The sequence below is a fragment of the Pistacia vera genome, unplaced genomic scaffold, assembly GCF_008641045.1.
Source record: "Pistacia vera cultivar Batoury unplaced genomic scaffold, PisVer_v2 Contig78, whole genome shotgun sequence".
Classification (NCBI taxonomy): Eukaryota; Viridiplantae; Streptophyta; class Magnoliopsida; order Sapindales; family Anacardiaceae; genus Pistacia; species Pistacia vera.
In genome coordinates, this window is record NW_022196645.1 from 1871395 (window position 1) to 1892935 (window position 21541).

Genomic DNA, 21541 nt, shown 5'->3' on the forward strand with positions numbered 1-21541 from the left:
GTTTAGTAAGGACTATACGCTGTCGTTTTGTGTCTATATAATACAGTGGGTAGTTCGGTGTCGGTCGTTGTACTCACTGAACTTAGGTTAATTTCAGCTCAAATATTCTTTGAACTCTCTCTCAAATCCTCTCTCAAACCCTAACCTTTACAAAAATGGAAAGCAAAGTAACAAAGAATAAGTTTATCCAACCAAAAAAGTTCATATTCGAATAAACTCATTTCCAGCTCTCACATATTGCCACTTTCCACATTTTAGTTGAAAAAAATAAATAAATAACCGTAACCTCAAAGTTGGGGTGTGACGTATACTCACTCCAGGGAATCATAAGATAAACTGCTGACCAAGTTTAGTATATAAAATAATTACTATTTAAGAAACGAATTAAAAAATTTCTGTAGACACTACTTTTCTGAAGCAAACTTTGGTTGATTTACAGATTTCATGTTGCTCTATTGAAGGAATTTCAGATACTCTCTTTCTCTTGCATACTCACACAGAAACTACAGAGAGTACTGGTTTAGATCTGTTACAGCTGATCGAGATTGCAGGAACTCAACTTGTCCACAATGATGCTCACTGCAGGTATCTAATTTAACATATGTTTTAGTAAATTTTGAATACATTGAGAAAATCTTTATGTATATTGCATGTACATTTTCAGTTTTTAGCAGCTTAGTTTTTATGAAGAGGAGGAGCATGATGGAGATTTTTCCCGAAAAGATAAGAGACATTTGGAAGGAATGGGAACTGAGAGCACTGGTTTTCATTAGCCTCATCTCACAATTAGTTCTAATCATTTGGGGCAGTCGCCGGAAGTACAATCCAAACTTGTGGATTGCAGGTCTAGTCTGGAGTGCCTACTTGCTAGCAGATGCCGTCGCCACCATGGGCCTCGGCGTTCTCCTAAACAACCTTGGAGAAATCTATGAGCACCATGGCTGTTCTATCGATGCTAACAACGAGCTTACAGCATTTTGGGCACCGTTTTTCTTGTTGCATTTGGGCGGCCCTGATACTATCACAGCTTACTCTTTGGAAGACAACGAGTTGTACCTGAGGCACGCATTTGGTCTAGTTTTTCAAACAGTGGCAACAGTTTACATCATTCTCTTGGCTTGGAATTCTGGCTCTGATCTTTCATTTCTAGCATTGCCAATGACTGTTGTTGGGTGCCTCAAGTATGGTGAGAGGACATTTACTCTTTTTTTCGCAAACGGCGATCAACTTCGAGACTCGATGCTCACTTCCCCTGATGCTGGTCCAAGCTATCCCAAATTCATGAATGAGTTCAGTTTGAAGCATTCAGAAGGGTTTCATGTTGAGGCACAAGACGTAATTGCAGCAAGTCATCAGGTTGAGATCTCAGTGCCTGCAGTTCCTGAACCAGACTCCACACCTGAAGAACACATCCGTAAAGCGGATGACTTGTTTAAGAAATTCAAGTGTTTGTTTGTGGATCTTATTCTCAGCTTTCAAGACAGAGACCACAGTCGATATATGTTCCGGAAAATGTCTTATGGAGAAGCCTTCAAAGTGATTGAAATCGAATTGGGATTCATGTATGACTTACTCTACACAAAGGCAACAGTAATTCATACTTCTTGGGGTCTTGTACGCCGCATTATCACCACCTTCGTCACCTTCGTCGTGTTAGTGATCTTCAGCTGTTTCGTCAACAGGAAGAAATATACCAAGATAGACCTTTCAATAACCTTCCTATTGCTGATAATAGCAATTGTTTTAGAGATATATGCAGCTTTGTTTCTACTTTACTCAGACCAATCCACTCTATGGCTGGATCAGCATAAGAAAGTTGCAACATGGATCAAAAAGATCAAGAATTCGACAATCTTGAAACCCACAGTTGGTTTTTTGGAGCGAATGGTTAAACTAAATAGGTGGTCAAATCAAATAGGGCAATACAGTGTTACATGTCTTTGCCTGCAAGAGAAACATGGCCTTATTGGCCTTGTTTATAAAATCTCAGGGCGATTGCAGTCCACAGAAAGGCTATGGAAAGATTACCAGTACACAACTTACAAGCAAGTGCAGGACGATCTGAAGAAGTTGGTCTTCGAACATGTGTCAAACATGAAACTCGATGAAGAAACCAAAGAGGAAAATCTGAAGAAGCGGGTCCCCGAAAATGTGTCAAACAAGATATCTAATGAAATCGAAGTGGAAAGTAGTGCTGGTGATGACAAGAAAAATGACCATATTAAAGAGGTATACTCCAAATGGGGAGGCCGCATACTTGAAAATTATAAGCAAGAGTCTCTGAATTGGAGTGTGGCGGCTGAGTTTGACAAAAGCATTCTTCTTTGGCACATTGCAACAACACTTTGCTATTACAAAAATTATCCGGAAAAAGGTAGCAATTCAGGTGAGACCAAGTATCGAAAATTCAGCAAGTATCTGTCTAGATATATGATTTATCTCCTGGTTGTGTATCCTTCATTGTTGCCAGTTGGGATAGGTCTTATAAGATTTCGAGACACTTGCTCGGAAACCGAGAAATTTGTTCAAGTACGAATACCCATCTATTGTAGCAAGGAATATCGTGCTCCAAAAAAGGATGAAAGAAAATGTTCATTCTTGCGAAATGGGATAATCCTTAACAAATTTCGAGAGACTTGTTCGAAAATCAGGAAATTTTTCAAGGAAGGAATGTTCACCTGTCGTACAAGCCAAACTCAAAGCAACACCGAAACTTCAAACGGTCAAAGAAACACTTCATTGTCGCGGACTGGGTTAATTTGGAAATATTTCAAGGAACGAATGTTCATCTGTTCTACAAGCCAAACTGAAAGCAGCAATGAAACTTCTGGTCAAGAAAACACTTCATTGCCGCCGACTGGGACAAGGCAAACTCAAACCAGTAATAAACCTCCTGGTCAGAAAGGGGATCTACGAAAAGAAAGAAGAGTTGAAGCTTGCAGAATGTTACTTGGAGTTAAAACTTATGTCCCGCCAAACAAAGTGAAAGGAGATAGAAGTAAATCAGTGTTATTTGATGCATGCAAGCTGGCAACGGAGTTGAATAAAATTACAGATGAAAAAAGGAAGTGGAACATGATTACAGATGTTTGGTTGGAGATTTTAATTTATGCTGCAAGTCAGGGAAGAGGAAATCAACATGCTCGCCGCCTGAAACGAGGAGGAGAGCTTCTCACTCATGTCTGGTTTCTTATGGCACATTTTGGAATGACTGATCAATTCCAGATATCTCATGGCCAAGCGGCAGCCAAATTGATTGTCAAGTAGTTGTTCAAGATATTGTAATTTAATTTGAAATTTGCTGTTGTTATTATTACTGCATTTCTTTCCTGTTTTCAGAGTTCCGTTCTATGGTTGTTATCATTAATAAATTTTCTTTCATGTTTAAGACTTCTTTCTTCACTGTTAAGTTATTCATGTTAAACTAAAAGCTTAAGATAGTAGATACTATATGAGACTTGGTTTTTCTTTTTCTTTTTTTTTTTTTTTTTTTTTTTTTTTTTTTTTTTTTTTTTCTTTTCTTTTTTTTTTTCTTTTTTTTTTTTATTTTATTTCCTTCCATTTTTTTTAATCCAATTGAAATGTGAGGATTTGAACGTTTGTAACAGTAAAGCCTTAAGCTAAGAGATAGGGATTATTCAGTCCAATATTTGTTTAGTTATGGAGTTTAAATTATAAGCAGCACTACACTTGCAACTTTTTGATACAATATTTTCATACAACTTTGATGTAATGGTTAATGATTGATCAACTTGCAGGGGGTTCTATTTGTCTAAATGCGAACTTACCAATCACGAACTGTCACATCAAAGTTGTATAAAAAGGTTGTTTGAAAAAGTTGTAAGTATAATTTTATTGTTAAATTATATAATATAATAAGATTAATTTTAATTGCATGAGGCTTTGCCAGGCATAATTTAAATTAGCATGTATCATTGTTATCACATTACATTTTCATATTAAAGGAATTAATAGGTATTTGTTAAATGTAGAACTTAATACAATTTTTCCTTCTTCTTTTTTCCATAACAATAGATACACATAACTAATCTTATGAAAATATGTTTGGTATAAATGAGTCAAAATGTATTTGAAAACAGTTTTTGAATATAATCATAAAAGCTAGTGTAAAACAAGAAAACAATTAAAGAGGTTCTTAAATTTTTTTTTTTTTTTTATAGTTTTTCAATATTATATCAAACATATTTTAATATATTAGAAACTACGAAATCATATTTGAATCGTTTAAGGCGGTGTTTGTTTTATTATTTTGAGTAGTATTTTTGAAAAATTTGAGTTGAGTTATTATTATAAGAATAGGATTTGAATTTGAAAATGTGTTTGATAAGATTATTTTTCAATGCCCTGTATTTATTAATTTAGTTAAACAACCCCTACAATAAAAATTTTAAAATTAACAAAAATACCCCACCCACCCATTAAATGTTGATAGCCTACCACCACCGTTGAACGGTGGCTAAAATTCACCGGAATGGCATACAACTAGCTGGATGTGCCCGACTGGGAATGTTTAGTTAAATTAACAAATCTAGGGGGTTAAAAAATAAATATATTGAGTAAAATAGAATAGGATTAGATTTTAAGAATAGAGAAACAAATATATATTTTGGGTAGGAGGGGGAAAAATAACAAAACAAAAGCAGCCAGATTTTTGAAAATTATGTTTAGATTACAAATCAAATGGACAGTGGACCTTTTTGTTTTTGGGGGGCCTTGTCTTCTGAAGCTCTAAGCAAAAGAGCAGTTAGTACCTGATCAGCATTGAGAACTAATTAATATTCGGCAATTTGGTACGCATGGCTCAATCTCATGTTGGCAATCACCTTACAATTTAATTAATCCTATCGGCTTTCTGTACTCCATCTTCTACGGACAATCTCACTCTTCACTCTTTACTATATTATATCAACTAATTATAATTCAACTGTTTCTCATTCTAATTTTCTGTTGTCAAATAGATTGAGTACAAACACTATTCTTTTGTCTTAGTAGTCACTTCTAATTCTCTTTTTCTCTTTAATCCGAAGAGCATATTTGTTCTTCAAGCCTGTTTCTAAAGCAAAACTAAAGTTGATATATATATATATATATATATCTCTGACAATTATTGCATTTGCCTCTTTGTTCTTTACTCATGTAAGTTGTAACAGCACGTTTAGGATCTTCTTATAGCTACCCCGATGCCCGCAGAATATTCATTCAGAAATATTTATGTGCAAAATAATTTTGTCGCATGCCTAAGCCCTCAAAAATGAGAGTGAACTCTTGTATACAAGATTTTCCTTTTTACAGCCAAAAAAAAAAAAAAATCTTGCATGCAAAAGTAACAGAGAGTGGATATAAAAAACTTATGACACAGGTGTGTATAAGGAAAGACTGATATATGGAGAGGAATGCACTAAAAAACAAGATTTTCACCAATTATCTCACATCACAAATATAAAATATTTATAATTTAATACATTCTTTCGGCCAGGATTGGACAACCGGGTCTCAAAAAAATCTGAACTTCTACAGGAGAGAATGATATAATAAATCATCGTATATGTTTGGTTTCTATATAACCAAATTGTACTTCATTATTTCTAGCTACTTAACAGCATCCATCTTATTCAAAGAAGTCTAGCCATGAAGTCTTCCAAATAAAAGAAAAAGAAAGAATAACATAAGGAGAAAAAGAAAGAAAAGAGAAGAGAACAAAGAAAGAAAATAAAACAGAAGATCCGAGGGAGCGAGTGCATGAAAGAAAAGAGAATAAGACAGGGGAAAAGGAAAAAGCAAAAGAAAGCGTAGAATGCCAGGAAGCGGCTGGCAGAATATCTATTAGGAGATTTAATGAAAAAAAGAGTAAACGACATGTTTCCACCCGAGTTTTAGTGACATGTTTCCACCCGAATTTAGTGAAATGGAAAGCTGGTATATCTGATTTTATTTATTCTAGATTTCTACCCTTAAAATAACACATTCCTACCCTTAAAAGTAACACCGTTAATTTAGTTAATTTAGTGGTGATGGGATTGGCTCCTAGGCAGTAGCTGGGCCAGGACTTTAATCGAGCAGGTTATGGGCACAAATTTGGGTTTTGATTTCCCACAATTGGAAAGTTAGCAACGGCCAAAAAACATATCACAACAATCAACTGATGGCAGAGAAGCTGGTAGTGAAATCTGGAGGGGTCGCTTATACCCATATCGATCAGAAAAAGCTTGAGAACTAACCCAATCTCACAAGGTGGCAAGAATGGAAGTGATCGAAAACAGTAAGTGAGGTCGGCAAGTGAAGGCATGTGTTTTATAAAAGAGGTTGTGGGGAACCAATAGTAGTTTTGGAAGTGATTTTGCACTTCAGAATTGACCCATATAAAACTAAAAATAGTTGACTTGGACGCTATTAATATAAGTCTGTCTTCTGCCCAAGAAAGCTCTAACGTACTTTAGCTTGCTAATGCACGCCGCACTACAGTGTATATAACATTTTAACAAACGGTATTACTTTAAAGATATGAGTCTTATATAAATGAAATCAGGGGTATTACTTTGTCATTTCGCTAAACCTCGGGTGGGAACATGTTTTACTCTGAAAAAAATTTTAACACTACTTATTGTCAGGCTACTTGTTGGACCAAGATTCTCTCATGATTTGATCTTTTACTTGACGACCAGCTAAAGGTTGTGATTTGTTGTTTCAGTATAATAGACAAATAAATTTGAACAATAAATATGTGAAAATACCCACATATTATGAGATTTTTAAAAGCTCATGAAAACGCAAATCAAGAAAAGATCCAAATTCTAGAGCGCTTCCTACAGTTTTCCTTTATGTCTCTGACATAAGGTTGGCAAATGATTGGATTTGCGTGGGCTAAGTACCAATCCAGTTCAACCAATACAAAGCTTTTTCAATTCATTTGACCAATTCTTTGAAATTTGGAAAATAAATAACAGGTTATCCATATCTTCTTTGAAGAATAAAATTATATATATTTAAATGAATATAATAGTTGGTTTGATATACATTTTTTATATTTATAAAAGTATTTTATATAAAACTATAAATTAAGATCTACCTTTGGTGATTGCAAATTTCATTTGTTATACTTCAATAAGAATGGCCCCAGATATGTGAATTATGGAAATCTTTTGACCATTTTTCTTGGTCTTATTTTGACTCCTCTTTGTAAGTCTCCTAAGATGTGAATTATGTGCTATGATTTAGATTCTTGTATTAGAGTTAAAGGCAACCTGACCCTTTTCTTGTGGGGTTGTGTTTCCATCGTCTTTAGGATTTTGATGGTTGCCTGGTTATGTCTTTAGGAGTTAAAACAACTTTCTTTTTCCTCTAGTTTTAGTTATTGATGATATTATTGTTGGTCAGGGATGGAGTTATCTTTGGATTGTGTGTTTCAATGTTTGTTTATTCATAATTTCAGCCTCCTTGGCATCGTAGGAGTCAATTAGTTATATATATATATATATAATTATTTTGTCAACTAATTATATTTAAACTTGGTAAAACGGGTCATTTACCCGCAAGTTTGCTCGTACCCGAATAATTTTTGTAAGTATTGATTAATATATTTAGGACTCATATCGTTATTACTTGTATTCGGCCCACCCATGAAATTAATGGATGATACCCGTGGATGCCTGCACTAAATAAAAAAAAAATTGAAATAGTAAAAAAAAAAAAAAAAATTACAATGAATTGAGATAAATAGAGAATGAAAATTTTTAAACTCAATTGAAGATTTATGGGTGTTACCCACATGAGACAACTGGGTTGATCTAGACCTAAAATCAAGTGGAAAAATAAGAAATTAAAATTAATAAGAATTGCAAAATGTTTTGATTTTTTAAATTGTTCTGCTGTCTGCTAATAGCTCTTACCTATATATAAGTGATTAGATGCTAAAATATAATCCTTATTATTAAATTTAAGTGTTATATTATACTACCAAATTTCTAATATTACTGATTGGATTACTTTTTTCATATTTTAAAGCTAAAACTTTGAATATTAATATTCTAACTTCATAATTTTTTTCTTGTATCATATGGTTTTTAATGTCAATTACCCAGCTGAGAAACTACAAGTTGAAAAACTTCTACTCTATAGATCAATCCCTTTAAATAGCACTTGGGTTATAATGTAACCAATAAGGATTCTTTTGATTCAAATTATCTCCTTTTTTAGTGTATCAGTCTATCAGATGGGTGAAATTGATGATGAAATTGTGTGATTGATGATGAAATTGTATTGCTGGTGCTGCAAAAAAATAAAAAAGTTTAAACAAATTTGGGAAAAGATTAAAAAGTGAAAATATATGTGGAACGTGTGCCCCGCGGGTCACCTGTACCCACACAGCCGGTACGGATGATGCATTTTCCTACCCGCCAAAATTTTTACCCGTTTGACCCGTACTCATGCTTGCCAGCCCGCCCATTTGCCAAATATGATTTATATTTGGATAGATAATCCTAAAGGAATACAACCATTACTCTGATGATAATTTTGGTATTTAAGTTCTAGATTTTTTTTTTTTTTTTTTTTTTTTTTTGTGTCTTCTTGTATTTCTACATAACAAACACTACAAATACAATAACTTAAAAATATCTTTATTCTCTCCCTTACCAATAAACATTCACCTGCCACCAACTTCTATTCTTTTCTTTCTCTTTTTCATTTTTCTTTCCAATTTATCTATTCTATATGGTTCTTTTTCTTTTGCTTTCTTTTTCATTTTCTTTTCTCTGTTCTCCATTCTCTCAGCATCATAGTTAATGTCAAATTGGACACTATTTGTGTCCATCAGGTAAATAGTCACGTCAAAGTATTCAAACATTAGACAAGTTCATTTCGTAACAATAATTTGGTAATTTTTACAATAGTTTATAATGACTACCCGGATAATTTGGAGTTATGAGTAATATGTACATTAAGGAAAAAAAAAGAATTTTGGAATAACTTGGAGAACGATACATACGTTACTTAGCGTCAAAGCAAAACTTTGCTTCAAGCCACGCAAGACATAATATTCTTTGACTATTCTCATAATGCAACATTCATAAAGATCAAAAGGAAAATAGTAACATTTTACAAAATTACGACAACTAAATACTTCAAATTCTCATCTGGTAAGGGCAATTACCATCTTTGACTATGACTGATCAGGTGATTGTTTCCAAGCCTTCGACAAACTGAACTCAATGCTTCGTCAGAAAAACAAGAAGGGTTAAGACTAGTGGTGTGCGTGGAGGAGAATTCGCAAGTTCTTCAACCAAATGTTGGCCTTCGTGAGGTGCTCGAGGACGCGGAAAGCAACAGATTGACGATCTTGCTGTGGATATTGGTTACATAAACTTAAATACAAGTTCTATGATATCGAGGATGGTTCGATGAGTGGACGACTGCGATCCAAAAACTACGACCTGAAGAATTAGAGGACACAGGAGAACGAAGATATTCCACTCTTATGAGAAAGGTATGTTCATCCATCCGTCCTTATTTGATGGGTAATAAGCGAGTTCGTTTGCAGTAGAAATGCTCTTAAGATTAAATATGTTAGTAAAACACTACATGATGTTAGTGTAGAAAGATGAGTTCAATTTTAAGTTGGTGAAGGGCACAAGAGAACTAAAACAAATTTGACTGCCTCTTTTGTTGGTAATATGTCAAAAGTTCATGGAAGAGATGAAGTCAAGGATGAAATAGTAAACTTTGGTTAGTGGGATGTGGGATGGTTGAAATACTAAAATCCTCCCATCTTTCTGTTGTTGGGCCGAGAGAATTGGGAAAACTACTCTAGCTCGTGAAGTTTTTAATGATGAGAAAGTAAAAATCATTTCAATAAAATATGGGTATGCGCTTATCCTTCAATAAATTAGAGTTGCCACAACAATTCTTGAATCTCTAAGTAAGATGATGCATCATCAAATTTTGTTGAATGGGATAGTGTGTTATGGCACATAAGTCGATGTAAATAAAGAAAATTTTCTTCTTGTCCTAGATGATGTACATTTTGACTCTACAGTGTAACTATTGGGAACAATTAACCATGCTCTTAAGTGTAGTTATGAGGAAGTAGAATTCTGGTGACCTCATTAGATAAGAATAATGGTTTAAAATCCACCGAATCGATATCATTAGAGAGACTGTCTGATAATGATAGTTGTCATTGTGTCACCAGATTGCACTTTCTGGAAGGCCTAATGATGAAAGAAAAAATACTAGAAAAATTGGTCAAAGATCATTAAAAATATCATGGTTTGCCTCTTGGTATAAAGATATTAGGACTTTTACGCTTTAAAACAAGTGTAGAAGAGTGGAAAAGTGTCTTAGATAGTAAATATGGGAACTTGAAGAATGAAAAGAGGGTCTGTATTCCCGCTTTTATTATTGAGTTATTATGATTTGCCTTTCATATTGAGAAAATGTTTCTTATATTGTGCTATCTTTCCAAACAATTATAATAAAAAAGATCGATTGATAAAGTTATGGATGTCTCAGAGTTATCTAAGTTAGAAGAGGAAAGGGATGATATGGAGTTAATAGGAGAAGAGTATTTTGACCACTTACAATGCGATCCTTTTTTCAAGATTTTCAATTATATAGATGATGGTAGCATAATAATTGCAAGCTACATGATTCGGTGAGTGAATTTGCTCGATTTCTAGCAGAGAATGAATGTTTTCATAGGGAGGCAACGAGATTGAATCTTCCCTCGTAAATACTGATGTTCAACATTTAAATATTCGTTCGGCATTTAATGATAACGTTGGAAAAGTTTGGGCTCATTTCCCAGAAGTTTATGCTAAAGATCATAAAGAAAGGTTGCGTAGCCTTTTTTTGAGCCTAGAGGTGGTTTTATGAGAATGTAGAACTGTCTAAGCTATTTGATCAATGGACTTGTCTAAGGGCATTAGATTTGAGCAACCAGGATAATTCTTTTTACAAATTAATCAAGAAGTTCCAGGAGAAATAAAAATTTTGTACATTTGAGGTACCTCAACTTTTCTAACAACAAAGGGATAAGAGAATTGCCTGAGACAATATGCGAGTTGAGTAATTTACAAACCTTAGAGGTCAATCGGTGTAGGAATCTCAAAACTTTACCTCAAAGGATGGAAGTTGATCAACCTAAGGCATATTGTAAATGAGGAGACTTCGCTAAGTTACTTGCCGAAAGGAATCGAGAAATTAACTCGTCTTCGAACATTAAGTGAATTCATGTGTGTGTCGTAATGGTGGCACGGTAGCAAAGCTGTACTCTTCAATCTCTCAAAGACTTGAAACACCTTCGAGGGTGTCTTAGCATAAAAAAGTTGGGAATCATGAAGAAAAAAAAACCCTCGCCAAACCGAAAGGAACTTCACCCCTCCAGAATAAGGAAAGCCTCCTCGATGTGTGTCTATGTTTCAGAAAAGATGAAGAAACTGGGATGGGAGGTAATGAAGATCATGATGAAAAGTTTCTTGAAAACTTGCAATTACCTCCCAATTTAATGAGATTAAAGATAGTTCAATATAGTGGCAAGGTTATGTCTTCCAAATGGGTAACCTTACTAAAAAAGTTGAGGTTTTTGTCATTAAATCATTGCATGAAGCTGGATAATTTACCTCCTTTGGGAAAATTATCATCCCTTGAATCACTTATTATAAGGAGTTCAAGGAATGTGGAAAGAGTGGGTAATGAATTTTTGGGATTGGAAATTACAGATAGCAAATCCTTGGCGGAGGCATTTCCCAAGTTAGAACATCTCGAATTTCAAGATATGAAAGAATGGAAAGAATGGAACTACGGGATTGTGTTTGCAAAAGAAGAAAATGTTAAAATCATGGAACGTATTGAGTCCCTCACAATTGCATTCTGCCCCAAGTTAAAGACTCTGCCAGACTACATTTATAAGGCTACAACTTTGAAGGAGTTGAAGATCATCTCATGCCCTGAGCTAGAGAAGATAAAGGACAGTATCCAAACGAAACTGATGGATTCATCTGGATGCCGCCCGAAATTTTTTGATCTCAAATATATTGAAAAAGGCAGCCATTGATCTGCATTCAGTCCACAGGTAATCTCTTTTCCTTTTCCTTTTAATGTAGATTGCTTTATTTGTAAGAATATAACGTGTTGATTTTATTTTCTAATTCAGTGTTTCATATTTACAATATATCACGATATAACTTTACAGGTTTAGATTTGGTATTTTATGGCTTATTTTTGCTTTTGTTCTTGGTGATGATACCACTACTCACATATTCTTTCATTTTCTGATGTTCAGAGTTTATGGAATTGTTATGAGCTTAATTTTAATATTTCTGAGCTTAATTTTAATATTTCTTTGCCGGAAACGGATTGAATCATGGAAGATAACTCTGGTGTCTTCATGTTCTTTAATTTTGCCAAGAAATGATTATTTTCAAAGTTGACTCACAATATTATATTCCATTCTTCAATGGTGGGATGCTGTTCAATCTTTTTTTCACCAAGGAATTGCAAGATCATATCAGTCGGCAGTTACCTGGATGTATGTTTACGTACAGTTATTCTAGCTTGAGTAATGTTGTTTTGTATTTTGCCTTTTGTTTTTATGTGTTTCATGCATGCATACATCATTTTTTTATATATATTCATGTAACATAGATTTGCTTTGAAGGGTAAGGCTCATTGCGTCCCCCCTTACTAGGTGTCAAATTTTTTTATTATTAATAAAATTTCCTCGTACCGTCGAGGTTTGTCCAAAAAAAATCAAGTAATGATGTTATGTAAACAAGAAACTTTTCTTTGCCGAATCACCTAAAGTTATCTGATGTGGGAAATAGCGAGGGTATTGGAAAGGAGGCAATATGTACCCTATTTAAGCAATGTTTTCAAATCCGCCTCGACTCGGTCGATTTGACCAGTTAACCGAGAACCAAGGGCTAAGTCGGGCCGGTCAAGTCTAGAAACTGATAATTGCAATTAACCCGCGATTGGACCGATGATACAATAGCGAACCGTCAGTCCAACCGACCCGAGCCCTAAACCGAGTCACTAAAATTGTAAAACCCAATTTGATTTTTCATTCTTCATTCTTCATTCTTCATCTTCAATCTTCATCCTAAATCTCCAACAAAGCCAACAACTTCCCCGTAGAGAGACTTCGTCAGCTTTCTCCCAGAGTGTAAGCAAATCACCGCCATGTTGACACATTGCGGCCCAGCTAACAAGTCTCCTAACGCAATCCAATTCGACAACCGTACCCACACATCATTGGCCATTACTAATCAACACCTTCACAATCCAACGTCTACTAATCTTCAAACAAAATTTTCATCACTAATCAAAAATGAAGAAAACATAAATCAGAAGCAATCTCATTCATAATCCCCCGCAAAGCAAGTAAAACTCCCCTAAAAATTTAATCAATGTAATTTATCAGCAGTTTGGTCCTTTCATAAGCTACCTATCAGCCCCAATGCACAACAGTAACGACCAAATGCGGCCAAATTTGAAGTCAAGATGGTCAAGTTGGGAGGGGGAGAGGGGCGGTAGCAGTGGGTTAGGGAGGCAGAGAGGGTTGGCAATTGTACGGTTTGATGCCAGCCACTGCAATGGCTAGAGAGGGAGAAAGGAGCGGTGGTTTTGGGATTAAGGAGAGTGCGATGATTGTGGGATTAACTTTATATTTAGGTTTAGTTTTTTCTATTTTTTATTTTTTCATATTTAATTAATTATTAATAATTATATATTTTTATTACGTCAATTACTCTTCAAATATCAAATATCAAAGATTCGTTAATTATCTCCAATAAATGTTTATAACATTTTAATGTATGGGCTTTACTCTAAATTATTATTGCACAAGTATTATTCTATAACTCAAATGTCTTCACTTCCAAGACATAAGAATCATAACAATTTACCATATCAAAAATCAAAAGGTACCACATCCAAAACTGTTTGCTGAAAAAATTTATTTCATTCATTCAGCTATGGATTTAATACTTGAGAATTATTTATTCATTCACCTAAGGTATGGAAGCATCTATAGCAGTACCCAAATTCTCACACCAGTAAAATTATCAGCCCTATCACTGTATTGCCTTAACCATCCTATTAACACTATTTTTAATAAACTACCAATTAGATATTCGGTAAACCAGAAAAGTTAAGACGTGATAAATTAAGAAAATATAGTACACAAGAATCTACCCCTCACCAAACATCATTCAAGACTTCATTCTTACCCAGTAAAGGTAAAGGAAAAAGAATTTCCGCCTTCTATATTTTTCATTCTCTAGTAAAAAAACCATCATAAATCTCTATGACCATGACTGAACTAATTCCAAGGTTTAGCAAAAACCTCATAACATCTCACCACCAATAACCCTCCTTTTCCAATTTTACAAACAATATCAAGACCTAAAACCCATCCCCATTTCTTACCTACTTCGTCCACCTCCAAACACAATGATAAAATAAATCTTCTAGCAATATTTCTTCTATTCAATCATTTCTCCAAATAAAGAAATGAAAGATTATTCTTCCATCTTCCTATTTTCCCCAATAAGAAACCTTGAAACCAGAAGCTAGATAACTAGATGATGGCAATACGAAACCTTTGTAACAGCGAAGACAGAAATGTAAAAACGGCATGAAATTGATACCTTTATCAGTCGATGACGGCAATGAAGACAGCGAGAAAGGGAGAGACGCAGAAACTCAGGGAGAAAATAGAGTAACAGTCTAATAGAGGTTGAGAGAGAATGAGAAGGGTCGTTTAGGTTAGGGCAAATCTGATGTCGATGGCGATGGCAGTTCTTCACTTCTTCTAGGCCGAACGACTTGCGCATACCCAAGGTTTATCGAAACGACAAGTTGGTACCCAAAAGGTTTTGAAACGACAAATAGATACCTTCCGTCATGTTCTGTTAGTGATTTTTGTTTATTAATAATGAAAAGACTAAAATACCCTTGACAGTTTCTTATTTTAGTTTTTTATAAATTTAAAAATTTCTAAAAAACCCCCTAAGTTTGCTAATTTAACCAAACACCCCTATATATAAAAAGTTTGTTAAATGACAAAAACACCCCCACCACCCGCAGTGCCAGATTCCGGCCACCACCGCCGGAATCTGGCCGGAAAATTGCGTTACGACACAGACCCATTGGATTTGTGTCTTAATGTGTCGATCTGGCCTTTTCCGGCCAGATCCGTGGCTGATCTAGCCGGAAAAGGCTAGATCGACACGTTAAGACACAGATCCGATGGGTCTGTGTCGTAACGCAATTTTTCGGCCAGATTCCGGCGGTGGTGGCCGGAATCTGGCACTGCGGGTGGTGGGGGTGTTTTTGTCATTTAACAAACTTTTTATATATGGGGGTGTTTGGTTAAATTAGCAAACTTAGGGGGTTTTTTGGAAATTTTTAAATTTATAAAAAACTAAAATAATAAACTGTCAAGGGTATTTTAGTCTTTTCACTATTAATAAACAGAAATCACTAACAGAACATGACGGAAGGTACCTATTTGTCGTTTCAAAACCTTTTGGATACCAACTTGTCGTTTCAATAAACCTTGGGTATGTGTAAGTCGTTCTCCCCTTCTTCTAATCTGACTTCTTCTTTTTTCCCCAATTCCTAACCTAATAGACCTTTTTTGATATTGAATTATTGATAAGTCAAATTACAATCGACCCTTCATTGTTTCATTATATTCCGTTCCAAACCGATTCCCACCCTGAGTACCCAAACCTTGGTTCTGGTTCCGATTTCAATTCCCATTCTTAGTTCTCGATTCTTGCATTGCAGGAACAGGAACCAAAACAGAAATCGATCGGTTCCTGATTTCTAGAACCGGAATTGACCTTGTGAGGGCTAGTTTCGGGTAAGGATCGGAATCGAAACCCCGAGTACCCGCCTGTTCCGATTTTGGCCGGTTCCTGTTCTGGCCAGTTCTTTTGCACACCCCTAGACATAGGACAAAATTCTTGTGCTGTACCCTCCATATGTGTATGTACCTTTAGAAGGTCCCTCCTTTACCCTTTTGAAGGCAATTAATCCAAGGGTTCATGTGGTACCTTTTAATTCATCGTTCCTCAACCAAAATTTGCTTGTGTTGTTTATCGATTAAGTTTCTATATCCTCCCCCCTTCTCCATTTTGTAGTTGTTTAATGTCATATCGAAAATTGGCTTCAATATCTAGGAATCCTCAACCCAATCGTTGATTTCAATAAGCAGAGATTGAACAATTAAGGATTGACATTTTCAGTGACGATTGGAGTTGGTAATTCCACCTAAAAAAAAAATTATTAATGTAGTCTAGGTTTTTTTGTTTTAACTTGTATTAATGTTTTTAAATGACTGTTTGTCTGAGCTTATGAAAATTAGGTTAGAAGTATTAGGGTTTTTTGTTTTAACTTGTATTAATGTTTTTAAAGGAGTGTTTGTCTGAGCGAAAATTAGCTTATAAGCCGCTAGTGCTTATACTATAATTTGAGCTTATAAGCATTTAAAATTTAAACAGTTATGAGTTTAGTTAAAATACTTATATGTGATTGATAAGTAGTTGACGCGTTTGGTAAAATGTGGTTTATAAATACATTTTATTATTAAAATGACTAAAAATGGTACCATAGTAACATGACCAGTTTGAAATATAAAAATAAGAGTATATTATGAAATTTTAAAATAAAATATGGATAATGTGGTAATATACTTAGTCAAACTAACTTATAAGCAGAGTGCTTATAAGAAAAGAAAAAAGTACCTTCCCCAAACTTTTTTTTTTTTTTTTTAAGGCTTGTAAGCCCCGTTTATAAGCTCAAAAAAATTATAAACAAATAGGTCAACTTAATTTTAGAGCTTATAAGCTAGTTTGACAAGCTTATAAGCTCAAACAAACACTTCCTAGATTTGACTTCACTTATTTATTTTTTCATATTTTACCTTATTTTATTTTGAATTTATCCCTTTAAAGTTAAAACGTGGGTCACGATGATCTATGGCCTATTATTGTCCCTATGCAAATCGAGATATGTCATAACTCCAATTATTTGAAAGGAAAATGTGTAAAGTAGTGCAAGTTAGCTTGTCACTTTCAGCAAACCTTATGTTCATCAATGTAAATTTCCTAGAAACAAAGTGCCCTACCTGTTAGAACTCAAGCGCAAGAGAGCGCCTAATCCAAAAGACCAGCCTGATAGTTGGGAGAGCCCCTATGCTTAAGTACTACACTTGGTGGGTGTGAGATCCCGATATGGGATTCTAACATTGCACCCCCTTCAAAAGCCGACGTCCACGATAACTTTCACTCTATCGACAGTAACATGACGGTAGCTCTTTCTCCCTTTGGGTGACTTTATTTACCAGTGCCTCCTCCCAAAGAGAGCACACTACACCTTAATATAGCCTATAGGTAGCCCTTTCCGTAGCTCAACTTTTAACGAAAAACACTAATGTTAGAACTCAAGCCTAAGAGAGAGTCCAACCCAAAAGACCGACCTAATAGGTAGAAGAGCCCTTAGACTTAAGTACCACATTTGGTGGGTGTGAGATCCCGATGTGGGATCCTAAATTGCACCCCTTTAAAGAGTCGATGTCCACAACGACTTTCACTCTATCGACATTGACCTGACAGTAGTCTTTTTTCCCTTTGGGCGGCTTCACTCAACTATCAGTCATTCGATGCAACACCCAGTCCCAAGGAGAGCACACTACACCATAATCTAGCCAATAGGTAGCCTTTTTCGTAGCCTAACTCTGAACGAAAGCACTATTGTTAGAACTCAAGCCTAAAGAAGAGAGTCTAACCCAAAAGATCGATCTAATAGGCTGGAAAGCCCCTAGGCTTAAGTATCACACTTGGTGGGTGTGAGATCTCGATGTGGGATCCTAACATTCAAATTGATAGACGAAAGATATTGACTTAGTTCGAGATAGTCAATCTCTAAGAAGATGAATAGAGATAAAAGAGAAATTGAAGAAGAAACTAGTTTTTTCTTTATTGGATGCTTGTAATTACAGTTACAATGAATTATATCCCTATCAAAAACTAACTTCAATTATCTATAACTGAATACAGGTACAACTAATATGTTTGAACTATGGCTAACAAACTCAACTCACTTCTAACATTTTCTTTCTCTTCGAATTACATGAGACTACACATAGTCTTCCAATGGGCTTCTTACTTAGTCTTCTGGTTCTAGGCCGACTTTCCACAAGCTCTTTGACTCTATCATTCTCTTCTCCTTTAAGCACAACCTTACCCTCAAGGTTGAATTGCAGATATAAGCGCTTGAACTGCTCCAGTGACTCCCATGATGTTTCTTCAAGTGACAATCCTAATCATTGCACTAAAATCTCAACAATTGATTGAAAATTAACCTTTCATACCTGGCATGCTACTACTGTTGTAGGTTCAATCACAGGAAATTGTTTTTAAAACAAGTTAAAACCACCTGCATTTGCTAAAGAAAGAATTGTTTTTAAAACAAGTTAAAACCACCTATAAATGTTCTAAATGATCAAATTCATTTTTGCTCTAAACCAAAATGTCATCAAAAAAGACAATCACAAACTTTCTTAGATATGGTTTAAAAAGCAAATTCATGGTTGATTGAAAAGCTGCTAGTGCATTTGTAAGACCACATGGCATCACAACAATTTTGTAGAGTCCATTGTGTGTCCTAAAAGCAATTTTATGGACATCATTGGGGTTCACACAAATTTGGTGATAACCAGCCCTTAAATCAAGTTTAGAAAACACATCAGCTCTTTGGAGTTCATCTAATAACTCATCAACAGTGAGTATTGGGAATTTATCTTTTATTGTAGCTTGATTAAAAGCCCTATAGTCCACACAAAAGCACCAAGTCACATCCTTTTTCTTAACTAGAAGAACTGGAGATGAATATGAACTCTGACTCGGCCTAATTATACTTGTGCTTACATTTCTAAAACCAGCTTTTCAATCTTAGTTTTCTAAAAGTAATGGTAACGATATGGCTTCACATTAATAGGTTTAGTTGCTGGTGCTAAGTGTATGTGATGGTTAATTTCTCTAAATTGGGGTAATTCTTTTGATTCCGAAAAAGCCACAACAAAATCATACAAGAGATAAGAAAGATCATTATTAAGAGTACTTACATTGGTTTCTTAAATTGGATGAGGTAAAGCACCAAGATGAAAATAGCTTGCAACACCATCATTCTAGGTTAGCTTTCTCAATTAGGACATCTAGGTTAGCATTGTAGCAGGGGTTCTCCTTGTAACTTCAGTCTTTCCATGCCATTGAAACTCCATGTATAGTTCCTTGTAGTCCATGATGACTCTTCCAAGAAGCTCGAGCCATTGGACTCCCAAAATAGCATCTGCACCTCCCAAATTCAGAACATAGAAGTCAACTAGGAATTGTTGATCATTTAACTTCAATGGCAGTTGAGAACAATAACCTTCACACTCCAATGTAACGCCATTACCACTCAGTACCTTGAAGTGCTTAGAAAGCACTATAGGAATATTCAAGTACCTTGCCACCCTTTCTTGGATGAAGTTATGAGTACTTTCACCATCGATCAAGACTTGTACATCCATGCCCTGTATAACCCCAATCATTCTTAGTGTTCTTGGACAGTGTTGACCAGCCAATGTGTGTAGACTAATGGTTGGAATATCAATAACCTCCTCTGTAATGGCTAATACCTCGGTGATGATTTCTTCCTCCATAGGCACAGAGTCTTCATCTTCCTCATCAGTTAATAACAACAAAAACATTGTAAGTACCCTTGCATCTATGACCCTTGTGAAATTTTTCATCACAATTATAGCAAAGCCCTTTTTCTCTTTTGACTAAAATCTCACTTGGAGTTAGTCTCTTGATATTAAAATAAGAGGTTTTTGAAGCATCAATAGGGGTTACCTTGATGGAAAAATTCTATTCCCAAAAGTATTACTGATTTAAACTGAGATTTCTCACTCCAAGATTTGTACGCCGACTCTCTATTCTTCAAACTTCTTCTCTTGCATCTTAGGCAAATGCATAACTTGGACCAAGGAATAAGGAACTTGGATCTGTACCTCAGTCTTTATGTGTGTTTTCAATCCAACCACCTAGCGACTAATCAAGGCTCTTTCTAATACACCTTCCACTTTTGTAGCTAGCTTCTCAAACTGACTACAATATTCCCATACTGTCCCAGTCTATGTTAGCTTGGTCAATTTGCCAAAAGCATCTTCATATTGAGAATCCCCAAATCTGTGCTCAATTTATGTCATAAAATCTTGCCAATCCCTCAGTAGATGATTTTTATGCAACCACTAATAATGCTCTAATGTCTTTTCTTCTAAATGAAAAGAAGCAATAGACAATCTTTGATGTAGTAGAGTGTGGTGAAAGTCAAAGAAATTCTAAATTTTCATCAACCATCCTGAAGCACTTTCCTTATTGAATCTTGGAACCTTCACCCTGATTGATTGCATCTGTGGTTGGGTCTCTTGTTGTACATGAATCAAATTCTGAAATTGATGCTCTTGAGGATGAACGGGCGGTTCTTGTAGTCTAAATCTCACTTCAAATGTCATCATTCTTTTGGCAGCATCCTGAAGAGTTTCCTGTAATTCTGCTATATGTTGAGTCTGATTTGCGATCTATGTTATCTGTTGATATTGAAATTCATTGTGAACTCCAAAATCATGACTTAAAGTCGCAACTGGAACTTCCAATCTAGCAACACTAGCTGTTGAGGGATTTGAATTCTAATTGAGATTGAAAAACTGGTTTCAGAAATGTTAAGCACTGGTATAATTAGGCCAAGTTAGAGTTCATATTCATCTCCAATTCTTCTAGTTAAGAAAAAGGATGTGACTTGGCGCTTTTGTGCGCATTATAGGGCTTTAAACCAAGCTACAGTAAAAGATAAATTCCCAATACTCCCTGTTGATGAGTTATTAGATGAACTCCAAAGAGCTAATGTGTTTCTAAACTTGATTTAAGGGTTGGTTATCACCAAAATCATGTGAACCCCAATGATGTCCATAAAACTATTTTTTAGGACACACGATGGACACTAAAAATTTGTTGTGATGCCATTTAGTCTTACAAATGCACCAACAACTTTTCAATCAACCATGAATTCGCTTTTTAAACCATATCTGAGAAAGTTTGTGATTGTCTTTTTGATGATATTTTGGTTTACAGCAAAAATGAATTTGATCATTTAGAGCATTTACATATGGTTTTAACTTGCCTTAAAAATAATTCTTTCTTTGCTAAGATAAGCAAATGTAGTTTTGGTAATGATCAAATTGAGTATCTAGGTCATATAGTGACTGCTTTAGGAGTAAAACCTGATTTTCACAAAATTGAAGCCATACTCAATTGTCTTTTACCTAAAGGACTGAAGCAACTGAAATCATTTTTGGGTCTCACTGGATATTATAGAAAATTTGTCCCAAATTATGCTTCAATTGCAACACCTTTGACCAATCTTCTAAAGAAGGATAACTTCCTATGGACATATAAGGCTAAATGCGCTTTTG

At 35.1% G+C, this 21541-nt stretch overlaps 2 protein-coding genes across 2 annotated transcripts; both read left to right on the forward strand.

Annotated features, from left to right (window-relative positions):
• The first annotated feature begins 481 nt into the window (after positions 1-481).
• On the forward strand, positions 482-3267 carry LOC116116640. The gene is made up of 2 exons (XM_031402696.1): positions 482-585; positions 665-3267. The coding sequence occupies exons 1-2, from the start codon at positions 570-572 to the stop codon at positions 3265-3267; spliced, it is 2619 nt and encodes an 872-aa protein (XP_031258556.1). The 5' UTR covers positions 482-569.
• Positions 3268-11458: 8191 nt separating this feature from the next.
• Positions 11459-12070, forward strand: LOC116116641 (probable disease resistance RPP8-like protein 4). The gene has a single exon (XM_031402697.1). The coding sequence runs from the start codon at positions 11459-11461 to the stop codon at positions 12068-12070; it is 612 nt and encodes a 203-aa protein (XP_031258557.1).
• Positions 12071-21541: the final 9471 nt, after the last annotated feature.